Raw genomic sequence first — 12,937 nt, 5'->3', positions numbered from 1 at the left:
AAGCATAGAAGTCAGTCTGAGAAGGAGTGCAGCTGGACAAGGAGACAGTATCTTTGAAGCTGATGACTAGTCATTTTGTCTAGCATGTTCAAACAGCTATGAAAAAACCTGTTGGTCCAATGTATTCAATAAGTAGGAGCAGAGTTCAGATTTCTCAGCTCCCAGTTCCATGACTCAACCATAAGGTCAACTATACTATCCATTCCCTCCCCCATGCTTTGTGATGTTTAGTTCTTCCAGTAAACCTAATCTTCATCTGGTATGCATAGCTCCATGGAAGTCAATAGAGCTACACTGGTTTACACCAGTTTAAACTCCTCCCTGTTCTGTTTTCATTCCTATTTTATATTGTAAGCCTTTCAGGGCAAGGGTATTGGCCAACATTTTCAAATGTAGGTACCTTAGACCTGGTCTACACAAAGTTTTTGTACTGATCTGACTATGTCAGTTAGGTTTTTATTTATTTTTTTAACCAAAATAGTTATACCAATAAAACCCATAATGTGGACGCAGTTATACTAACATAAAGGTTTCTTATATTGGTATAGCTTCTTTCCATGTGGGAATAAACTTTACCAGTATACACATTTATACCAGTATAACTGCATTCACACTAGGGGGGCTGTACCTGTTTAACTATACCTGAACATCTAAAGCAGTTCAACTTTTGTCTGTAGACAAGCCCTAAATAAAAATACCCTGATTTTCAGAGGTGCAAAGCACCTACAATTCCGAATAAAATTAACTAACTGGTTCAATGTCAGACAAAATTAGAGCTACAGAAATACTACATTTCCTCACTTATTCTTTCTTGCCGTTTTACTCTGAAGGATTGAACAAAGCCCTTTATGTGTCTGTTCATCAAAACTTTAAGCAACACACTTTTCACTAAGGACATAGCAAAATTTGTGTTATCAAGCAGAATTTGTTTGCATATTTATGCTGCTCTAAAAGCTTATATTTGTGTTCATGTTTTAAGGATGTATGTCCCTATTTTGAACAAGGATTTAGCACCATAAAACACTGATATTCATTTTTTTTATTGTTTTAGAAAATGTTCAAGACTTGCTGCCTGGACATTCTACTTACTTTTAGTGACTCTCCCCAGGATGGTTTGCAGCAAGCCTTTTCTGGATCCGGTGTCACGGCGTCTATTTTTTTTTGGAACAGTAACAAACAGCAATCCATAATTCTCATGATTAGATGAGGGGGTTTCGCAAGTTTCCGAACCGTAGCAATATCCACTGGTTTGATAGTCTATATCGGGGGGGGGAGGGAGGGAAAGTGGACTTATTGCTTAGTACCATTTCATAGATTTTTTCATTCAATATCATATTAATTATTAATTATTATTATTATTCCAATTTTCATTTTTGTGCTTGAGGGAAGTTTGATTTATGAACATACAGTATATATGAGTTATTGGGATTACTTTACTAAACTTTATAGTTCTATGCCCTGAAGCTGATTTAAAGAAATATATACTAAACACCTATCTGTTTTCTCCATCCCCCTGTGAAAATCAAAATTAAATACAAATAATACAGGCATTATGGAATTAAGCTGTTATATTTAATAGTGATGAAAAATGAATTGTAAATTGGTGTAACTTAAAGTGTAAGGTTCCTGGCAGAAGAATATAGAAAGGCAAGAAAATGGCTTGTGTGGGCATTTGGTAAATGGAGTCATTGAGAAGGCATTAAAGTCCTGTATTGCTGCTCTTTGGCTTTCTATTAGTGTCACTTTGAAACCACTGCTTAGATAGATTTCTCATTTGAATAAATATTTATCTGTAAATGAAGTGATGTGATTAGACAAATATTGTGTCAACATATCAAAACCAGCAGCCTAATTTGTGCCAACAAAATATACGCATGCTGCTATTTGCAAAGCAAAGAGGTAATTATATCTACCAAATGGAATTTTCAAGATGCATGCAAGAGTTTTGAAAGTCTGGCCCTTCCTATCACCAATGTGGACTTCAATGTTTCTGAGTGGATAATGCTTGATTTCTCTTGCTTGTGATTGACTGAACCCTTCTCTTGGTATAACTATTAGTAACTGGAGCAGGAGATGGATTGAATCAATAAGACATACTGATGCTTTTATCTCTCTACGCCACTTCCTCCTTTCTCCATGATTCTCTGCTTGACAACTGTTCAGAGTACAGCAGAACAAATCAATTAAGATCTGAAATGCAGTAATGCTTCGTCATTTGTTAACTTCTCTTCTTATGATCCCTCTGACCTACTTTGTTCCTTTCTCTTTAGTTCCAGAAAAATATACATAAAATCCATTAATGGGAGAGGGAGCATCCATCCTTCAGACTCCACTTTTGCTAAGGAAATATGGAAAGATGTCAGTGATCTAACAAGATAATGAAAAGCCATTATTCTCACACTAAGAGAATACTTTCCAAGTCAGACTGGAAGGCATTCTAGATTCTACTGACACCTTTAAAAAAATGGTTACTAACCTTCCATAACTGCTGTTCTTTGAGATGTGTTGCACATGTCTATTGCACTCTTGGTGTGTGTGTGTGTGCCCCCACAGAATTGTGGGCAATTTTTCCGTCAGCAGTAGCCATCGGAGCAGCTTGAGTGCCCTCTGTTGCCATGCATTACAGCATGACAGTATAAAGGGCCCAGCCACTCCCGAGTTCCCTCAGTTCCTTCTTGCTGGACAACTTTGATGCAGAGGAGGGCAGGTCATGTAATGGACATGTGCAACATATCTTGAACAACAACAATGGAAGGTTACTAACCATTTTTCTTCGTTGATTGATTGCACATGTGCATTTCACGCTCAGTGACTCACATGTCATAAAGTAGGAGGAAGGATCGGAGATCATGTACACACAGACTGGAGTACAACTCATCCAAATTTAGCACTGTCTCTAGAGTAATGAGTGATGGCATAATGTGATGAAAAGGTGTGAATGGAAGACCAGGTTGCTGCTATACAAATTTCCTGGACTGGGACATGAGCAAGAAACACAGCAGAGGCTGTTTGCTATCTTGTGTAATGTGCTGTCACATTGCTGCAAGATCATAACATATACGAATGCAGAAAGTTATCCAAGACTAAATTCTTTGTGTTGAGACCTGGTGACCCTTCACCTTGTCCACAATGGCCACGAATAATTGGCTTAACAAACAGAACTGGTTAGTCCTGTCCATGTAGAACGCTAAAGGTCTCCTAATATCTTTGGTGTGCAGGCATTGTTCTTCCCTATTGGTGTGTGGTTTTGGGTAAAAAGTAGGTAAGTAAATTGACTAGTTAATATGAAAATTAGACACCACATTAGAGAAAAATCTTGGATGACTGGGAAAGTATACTTTATTCTTAAAGAAGGTTGTATAAGATGGTTTGGATGTCAGAATACACAGCTTGGCCACCCATCTGGCTGAAGTGATAGCTACTAGGAAAGCCACCCTCAGAGTTAGTTGCAGGGAGGAACATGTTGCTAGAGGCTCAAAGGGTGAGCTGTCCCAATGGATACCACTGAGGGAAAAAATTCTGACTGTGCGTGGGGCATGCGCACATCAAGAGTGCAATGCACATGTGCAATCACTCAAAGAACTTTTGGGAAGATTTACATCTAAGCCTTTATACTTGTTAAGTGGCTAGATGGAAGCAGGACCTGAAGGGATATTTATTTCTCTCTCTTAAAGCAGAGATATGGATGCACTTGGAAGTAAAATATGGACTCCACAACTGTTAACAAAAGGCTTGCGTACTAAAACTGACAAGCTCAAATGATGGCTATGAACATGAGGTGAACCCTTGTCTGGCTGGTATTAGCCATTCTTTAATCATAGAAGACAACACCTGGTACCTGGTATCAACACCAAGACTGATGAAAACCTACAAACTTTACTCACATTCAATGCAGCTTCTGCTTCTTCTAATGCTGGTTTAGCTGCCTCCAGTTTGGTCTCTGCTACCACTTTCTCTGAATCAATTTCATCTACAATCTTTTGTGCTTTGTCCTTCACACCTTGGACTTCATTTTTTATTTTAGCTGATGCCTCAGCACTTACTGTAACTTCTGCCAGCACCTAGCATTAACAATAAATACATAAACAAATAAAATGTAAAAATATGCAAATCTGAGAACAAATGAATACATTTGCAAATATAATGAAATCAGAATACAAAAGGGTTGTTTCTTGGTTAATATTAGCTACACATGGTACATATATAATTTTACTATGGAATGTAAAGTAGCAAAATTTCATGGGTAGAGGTGACGAAAATGATATTCCCCTGTAATATCTGACTGGGATCTTCCACCAATTTAATGATAAGAGGACTTCTCAAGGGACCTGCCCAGTCATGTCAATGTGCTGTTTGTCTGGAAGGTAGATGATTTCAACCACCCTTGCATGTAGTGAAGGTGATGTCTGGTATGCTGTCTTACATATGTGCAAGAGCCCATGTAATGTTTTAGACACATTCTTACCAGAGTTTGAGGACAGTTTTATAATTCATAACAAGATCTGTCACAACTTTGAAACTATCTTGAGGTAGGTATGTTCTTGCTGTAGTAATGTAGTAGAGTCTAGAACTGCCTGTATGAATTCTATCCTCTGGGTTGGCACTAATGTTGATTTTTGTTGTTGATGATGGTGAAAAGCTGACAGAACTAATTAAATGAATCTTTCATCTGCTGAGGTGAACTCTCTCAAATGAGCCAATCACCAAGGTAAGGATAAACTTGTATTCCTTGTCTTACATTAGCCACCATGACAGCAAGGCATTTGGTAAAGGTTCTTGGTACTGCGGACAAATCAAACAGTAGGACTCTCTATTGAAAAGGGGAGGTCCTCACTTGAAACCTCAAGTATTTCCTGTATGCCAGGTGGATAGTTATATGAAAATACACATTCTGCAGTTGAGAAATATGAACCAGTCCTGTGGACCTAGGTATGGGATTATAGGGACCAGGGTTACCATTCTGAATTTGAATCAACAAATAAAGGCACTGAGCCATCTCAAGTCCAGAATTGGGCACCATCCTCCTTTTTTTCTTGGATATTAGAAAATAATGGGAATAATACTAACACTGCACATATACTATACACTAATACTAACAAATATACAACTAGATAGATTAAATTGCAAAATACACAAGAGAAAGTGAACACTGCTAGAAGTTCTGTCTCATAACCATTGGTGGTAAAAAATGGAACTGAGCAACAGTTGGCCCTGCTCCGCCCTCTATGCATAGAGCCCTGAAAATATGTGGATATCCGTTTTATATCCGCAGACTATGTTCGCGGATAGATGCGGATCCTAATTTTGTATCTGTGCAGGGCTCTATCTATGCACTAGAAGTGGGGGGAGGAGGGAGCTGCACAAGGACACAGAAGGCACTACCCCAACAGACATTGCTGACCAAAAGATTCTAATCTCAAATGCCTGGGTTGCATGCACACCCGAAGTGGAATCTTCTGCCAAACTGCTTTTAGAGGCAGGAGTATGCACATTTCTATGTCCAGGTATCAGCCACTGGTCCACAAAAGCCAGCTTGTCACTAAAACTTCCAGAGAAAGTTTCCAATGCTGGAAAAATACATGAAATATAACTAAGAAAAACACACAAAGGAGGGTTGTTCTGAATTGGCAGAGGGTCATTCCAATTAACAGGTAAGATAAACTTGATCTACTTTCATAGAATGGCCCTTCTTACAATCTGGAGAGAATTACTGGGAAATGGCAAGCAGAAGAACAACAGAGAGAGGGTACACAGTAAAAAACAGTCACACCAAGTGACAGCCATATAACAGCCACCATCTGAGAATCATAGAAAAGTGAGGCTGGAATGGATCTCAAGAGATCGTCTAGTCCAACTTCCTCTGCTGAGGCAGGACCAAGTAAACCAAGACCATCCCTGACAGATATCTGCCTAGCCTGTTCTTAACCCCCACCTCCCAATGATGAGGACTTCACAATCTCCCTTGGAAGCCTATTCCAGAGTTTAACTATCCTCATCTTCATCCAGAGACTTTCAACTGATCTGCCTCTCACATCCTTCTGGACCTCAGAACAGGTGTATATATTTGTGACATTGCAGTCCATATGCTTTATGGAAATATGCTTATGAATATGACATAACTGGAATATGCTTTACACTAAATATCCCTTGTATGGTGTCATTAGAAAGCTTGTAATCTAATAAGTGTGTTCATCCTATTTGTTTGCATGTATTATTTCTAGATCTGGAGTTAGGAAAATAAGATATAAACTTGTATCACTGATGTAAACATATTAAGTGGAGGCCATTAAGGGTGCTCCAGAAACAATCAGCTCTAAATGGCCTTAGTTACTTGAAAGCCTTCCTGTGTATGTGTGGCCAGTGCATGGGGAATGGAAACTAGGGGTCTTACAGTGACATGTGACCATGTCACTTTATAATGAAATCCATCTTAAATCTGGTACTTTTTCATTTAGAAGGAGGGGTGGGGACCCACAGAGACAAAAGATTCCTGCCTTGTGCCAAAGCTATAAAATGGGTTGGAGCAGGACAAAAGGGGCAGCCAATCATGAGAAAACCCCTGCTTACCACCTGAGATGTCTGCTGGAACTAACAAGGACTATACCGGGGAAAGGATTGGGCCTAGACTAGGGAGGAGTCTAGTCTGTGAAAGAAGCTTATTGGAACACCTCTGAGGGTGAGATATTACATGTAATCAGTTTCTTAATGTATTAGACTTAGATTTGCGTGTTTTTGCTTTATTTTGCTTGGCGACTTACTTTGTTCTGTCTGTTATTACTTTAAATCCTGCTTTTTATACTTAATAACATCACTTTTGTTTATTAGTAAACCCATAGTAAGTTATTAATACCTGGGGAAGCAAACACCTGTGCATCTCTCTCTATCAGTGTTATCGAGGGCAGACAATTTATGAATTTACCCTGTATAAGCTTTATACAGGGTAAAACGGATTTATTTGGGATTTGGATCTGTAGCAGATCGCTGACTCACCGTCTTTCCCTCCCAGACCCTGGTGCCCTTTACATTGGGGTTCTGCTCAAAGCAGTACCCCCACACCATGGGTCTCCCCTCCCAGGGGAACCCCCAACCCTCTATACCCACCTTGCCTCAGTGGTTACTGCCAGTCATCATCTAGACACTTTCCCTGGGGCAGACTGCAGTCTTTAATGGACACTCATCATTGGCAAGGGGGTTGGACCAGGTGCCTCTACCTATCCCCGGGCTGCACTTCTGCAGCCTCTGTAGGCTTTTACCAAGGCCTCAGCCTGGGGAGTTGCCAGGCTGGAGCTGCTTTTGCCCTTCTCTAGCGCTGCTCTGCTTCAGGTACCCTTGTACTCCCAGGCAGCTAGGCCCTTCCCACTCCAAAGCTGGAGTGAGACTGACCCAGCACCTCCCTTAGCCCTTATATCAGGGCCCACTGTGCCCTGATTGAGCTAGCTACACCTGTGGCCAGCTACTCAGCCAGCCTCTTTCAGCTGCTCTTAATCACTTGTCTAACTGGGTCCCAGCCACAGCCCTCTCCAAGGGCTGCTTTTAACCCCTGCTCTCCTGGGGTGGGGCAGCTGCACCTTCTATACCAATTGTAGAATACTTGGTCAGTCACTTTGCTGTGAGACTAAATATATATATATATGTATAAAAATAGTAAATGAAACAATGAATTCACACTACTGTGGCTCTTTTGTGAATGTTGATTGCTGATTTTGCTACTGAACCTGAGGATAAGATTTACAGCAGAGGTCTGACGATCACTGCTGTAAATCTTATCCTCAGTCTTGAACAAATTTTTTGGGGGGATAATGGAGTTGGGGTTTTGTTTTTGTTTTTTGACATAATCCAGACAGAGTATGTCTGCATCCAAAGGAGGCATTTGATTATGTCATATCAACTCTGACATGTTTAGCGCTTGAGGAGAGGGACAGATATTGCAGCAGAGTGAGGTCTTGAGGAAGCTCCTCTCTTTTTCTCTCATGTTCCACTTCCCTCTCATGCCAAATAAAGTTCAGTCTGTCCCAAAAGTCGCCCCACTTTTGCGGATGTTTCACAAAACTGTCATAGGGACTCAGTAGTTCTTTGCTTGGCCTTAACCAGACTCTATCTACAAATCTCACAAGCTCTGGGTCTTCCCCAGGAACAGAATCAGACTATACAATGAAATGCAATGTGTTGTAGTCATGTTGGTCCCAGGATATTAGAGAGAAAAGGTGTCAGGTAATATCTTTTATTTGGTTCAATAAAAGATTTTACCTCACCCACAGTGTCTCTCTAAGGAAATGAAAGGCATACTGACCTTGTGTTTTTCTTCAGGCAGCTGTTCCAGGGATCTAATCCCAAGTGTAGAAATTGTACTTGGACATTATTGTGTGCTATTATCTTAATTACTTCTATAATACTTATATATGCAAATCACTTTATAGACAAATAAAAAATGAAGTCCTGGGCTCAAAGAGCTTTGTTTTGTTTTCTGTTTGGTGTTTTTTTTATTTATACACACATATGCCTCATCCCCACCCCCCAGACACGTGCATGGCTAGTTCTATGGCTAGGAGACAGTGAAGAAAATAAGGCAAGGAGTAAAGAAAGATGACTGCAGAGAGGTAAAAATGGGGCTAATTTGATAAACAGAAGACCATACTGCAGAAGAGTAGTTCTTGTATCCTAGATAGTCCAACCTTCTGGATTCTCTGTCTCCAGACACTGATCAGAAATAGTTCCTTTTTCTGATTTATCTAAGACTGCCAATTCCACAAGTATCCCTTGGTTTGTGGGAGAAATATTTTGCCATTACATTTAAACTCCAAAATGTCAAACAGTCTGTACAATTTTTTTCCTGAACTGCAAACTCCACAAATCTTATAATTATCTGGTGGTTAAATGGAAGCAATGGAAGCACACTATTGTCTTGTGAGGTGGAGGAAGAGGGCCTAGGCTTTGGAAACAGCCTTAGAATCATCAACATATTCCTCTTCTCCTTCCTCTTTAACGTCAGTTTCCAAGAGACCATCACCAAGGCTGATAAGTAGTGTGGAGTGTCCTTGAGAAGAGAAGATGCTACATCTGCTATTACGCCAGAATAATTTGATTCCCTATAGAAACACTTTCATTAAAGTCAAATCAGGCTCCTCTGTGGTCTCTTTGCTGAGCATCATTTTTAAAATTATGCTTACATGCACAACCCACTGGACCAGCATTGTGCAAGATCACAGGGACTCTTTACTTTGTTGTTGCAAAACAAGAACCACTCAAACTTTTATTTTTCTTTCTGGACCTCCCATATTAAAGCTGAGAAGAACCACACAATGAAACAGAATTGACTAACACTAAAAAGGTCCAGCTATTGAATATTAACAAATTATCTTAATTTAATACATATAACTTAACCAAAAATTAACTATGAATAACTCTCAAACCAAGCTGTATTACAACAAAGAGCACTGAAACAAGCAATGAGACCTGCTGCTTACAGAGGAAAGAAACTAGGGAAAGCCAGGCCCGGCATTTATATAGTTTTTCCACCATCTCCCTCCCCAGTGGGTTCCACCAGGGCAGCTTTAGTCTCCGTTGGGGCTCCTCAGGAGCCTCACTGGCAGGGCTACTGTGGAGCCTGTGCTGAAGCAGCATACACAGCTGCCCTTGCCACATCTCCTCCTTGCACAGGAGCAGGCTGTTTTGCGTTACATCCATTTCCTGCAAGTTCCTTGACAAAGAGGATGTTGTGGACCTTTTACACTACTACAGTTCTCCCACACTATTTTTTTTTTTTTGCCACCAGTGGACATTAAAGTGAATCTAGATCACAAATATGTTTAGCAAATAAGTACGTACTTTATCTGCCTTTACAGAAGCCAAAGCCAATTCCTTTTCTTTCATTGCCAATTCCAGAGAGAGTTTGGCAACAGATTCACTGGCTTCCATCAGCTTGGCGAGACCTATCAAATATAAGATAATCATGGCAGTTCAGAAAGGTGGAGAATAATGCTATATTTTTGATAATTTCTAACTCTTCTCCAATCTGCCCCCTCACAACCACCCTCCAATTATTCCCCTCTCTCATTCACCTGCCCACTAGCTCACAGTCTCCTACTCTGGGCTTCTCATCCAATCTTAGTCTCCTTTCCCTTCACTCTTCTCAGGGTCCTTGTCCTAGTGCCCCCTCTTCTCCTCCCCCATCTCCTAGTCCATGTCTTCTTGCCCAGCCAATTTCAACCCCAGGTCCCAGTTTCTTGCACCCTGCCAGACTCTACTTCAAGTATCTTCTCCCCACTAGGGGCTTTTTCTCAATCTGCTCCTCCCACCTTTCCCCAGTCTGGCTCTTGTCCCCACTTCATTCAAGTCAGGCACCTTCCTCCTCCATGTTGTCTAGATGCCAATGGGGTGACATTGAGAGAACAGAAGAGACACTCTCCCTGCTGTCAGTTCCAATGCCCAGCCTCAGCAGCCATGAGCTGCAATTGCAGGGAAAGTCCTGCTCACCCCCAGTAGCCCAGGGATGGCAAATGCACACTTCAGTTACATGCAGGAGCTGAGATAGGCTGGAGCATGTTAGTGCAACTGGAATCTTCAGAGATTTTAGCAGCAAAGCTCTAATAAATTCCTATTAAACATATGCAAACTATGTTTTTTCAAAGTGTTATAATTTGACCCAATTTGGGCGACTTTTCATGGGAACAGGAAAGGGCACATCCCTGATACAAATGTAACTCCACATGCTGAATTTCAAATCCCTACTCCAAAGCATGGGGGACTAGATCTTCTCAATGAAATAGTTGTAAGAATTTTTTTAATATGGCAAAATAATTTATTTTTTCTAATCTCATTCTTGCAAACAATGGACCCATTTTGACTATAACTTTTCAAAAAGTTCAGTCTGAGTGTCACAGGGCAAGTGCACTCTGTCCCTCCTTTGGGATGTAGGAAGGGTCATTATAGCCTCGCGGCTGACTCTACCAGACCACCCTTTGCCTCAGGACGGTATGGCCTAGTGGCTAGAGTCAATATGGCTGCCCTTCCTCACAGGGCTGCATGGCCTAATGGCCAGAATCAATACAGCTGATGTTCCTTGCAGAGCTGGATGTTCTAATGGCTAGAGTCAATATGGCTGCCCTTCTACGCAGTGCTGCAAGGCCTAGTGACCAGAGTCCTTACAGCTGCCCTCTCTTGCAGGGCTGGATGGCCTAATGGCCAGAATCAATATGGCTGCCCTCTCCTGCAGGGCTGGATGGCCAAATGGCCATATTCAGTATGGCTGCCCTCTCTCACCGGGCTGGATGGCCTAATGGTCGGGGGTGGGGAGGGCGTGTGGCCGGGGTAGAGTCCCAGCCTAGGACCCTGTCAGAGGTGAGTGTACTCAAAACTGGGTCTGCGGGGATCCAACCGAAACACGCTGACTTAGTTCCTGGTCATCATAGAATATCAGGGTTGGAAGGGACCTCAGGAGGTCATCTAGTCCAACTCCCTGCTCAAAGCAAGACCAATCCCCAACTAAATCATCCCAGCCAGGGCTTTGTCAAGCCTGACCTTAAAAACCTCTAAGGAAGGAGATTCCACCACCTCCCTAGGTAACGCATTCCAGTGCTTCACCACCCTCCTAGTGAAAAAGTTTTTCCTAATATCCAACCTAAACCTCCCCCACTGCAATTTGAGACATTACTCCTTGTTCTGTCATCTGCTACCACTGAGAACAGTCTAGATCCATCCTCTTTGGAACCCCCTTTCAGGTAGTTGAAAGCAGCTATCAAATCCCCCCTCATTCTTCTCTTCCGCAGACTAAACAATCCCAATTCCCTCAGCCTCTCCTCATAAGTCATGTGTTCCAGTCCCCTAATCATTTTTGTTGCCCTCTGCTGGACTCTTTCCAATTTTTCCACATCCTTCTTGTACTGTGGGGCCCAAAACTGGACACAATACTTCAGATGAGGCCTCACCAATGTCAAATAGAGGGGAATGATCAAGTTCCTTGATTTGCTGGCAATGTCCCTACTTATAGAGCCCAAAATGCCATTAGCCTTTTTGGCAACAAGGGCACACTGTTGATTCATATCCAGCTTCTGGTCCACTGTAACCCCTAAGTCCTTTTCTTCAGAACTGCTGCCTAGCCATTCGGTCCCTAGTCTATAGCGGTGCATAGGATTCTTCTGTCCTATGTGCAGGACTCTGCACTTGTCCTTGTTGAACCCCATCAAATTTCTTTTGGCCCAATCCTCTAATTTGTCCAGGTCCTACAATTTGTCTAATTTGTCTAGGTCTTACAACTGGATCAATGACTACTCCCCCTAGTCTACTTCCTACCCTGTCTTCTAGTGGTATGGTCCATGTGTCTCCTGGGTCTCCAGCCTGTGGAGCTTCTGACCGTTCCAATGCCTCCTGGGTGTCCACGGGTAGCTGGGTATCTACCCAGGTCTCAGCAGGCTTAGGCCCCTTGGTCTGGGGCTCCGGCAGCTCCTGGGTGGGAGCTTGCAATGTGTCTCCTCTCTCCTCAGCAATCCCTCCTGACTGAGCTGGGTTACCTCCTTTTATACTGGCTCTCCAATTGGAGCATGTTCAGCAGGGGCGAGGGGGGTGGCTTTCTTTGCCCACAGTATGGGGTTAACCCCTCTTGTCCAGTGCAGGGCCTGTGCACCCCGTCACACTGAGGCAGACACCCAGCATGGAAAATTTCTGCCCAAACAGTTAAAGTATGGCAAAGTTATAAGAAACTAAAAACACAGTCTTATAATGGGAAGTGTCTGGCGACCTTAATAGTAGGCAGCACTGCCAATTCTGCCTACAGTAATCGTAGAATCATAGGGTCGAAGGGACCTCAAGGATCATCTAGTCTAACCTCCAATTGAATGAACTTATGGCTTTTCTTTTTTCTTTTTTAAAATACTACAAGCACTAGCTTCAGGCATAAAAAGCATGTAACCTCCCTCACACTTCTGCCTGTCTCAACCACTTC

At 42.1% G+C, this 12,937-nt stretch overlaps 1 protein-coding gene across 1 annotated transcript in view; it reads right to left on the bottom strand.

Annotated features, from left to right (window-relative positions):
- Positions 1-12,937, bottom strand: part of DNAH8 (dynein axonemal heavy chain 8) — a 577,557-nt gene that overhangs the window by 87,645 nt on the left and 476,975 nt on the right. The window contains exons 66-68 of the mRNA XM_074949111.1: positions 9,826-9,929; positions 3,885-4,061; positions 1,090-1,257 (exon numbers count right to left, since the gene is read on the bottom strand). Of these exons, the coding sequence (XP_074805212.1) occupies positions 1,090-1,257; positions 3,885-4,061; positions 9,826-9,929 (449 nt within the window). The remainder of the gene's footprint in view (positions 1-1,089; positions 1,258-3,884; positions 4,062-9,825; positions 9,930-12,937) is intronic.

This window comes from Natator depressus, chromosome 3, assembly GCF_965152275.1.
Source record: "Natator depressus isolate rNatDep1 chromosome 3, rNatDep2.hap1, whole genome shotgun sequence".
NCBI classification, from domain to species: Eukaryota; Metazoa; Chordata; order Testudines; family Cheloniidae; genus Natator; species Natator depressus.
The sequence above is the reverse complement of the archived record's forward strand: the minus strand, read 5'-3'. Positions and strand labels throughout refer to the sequence as shown.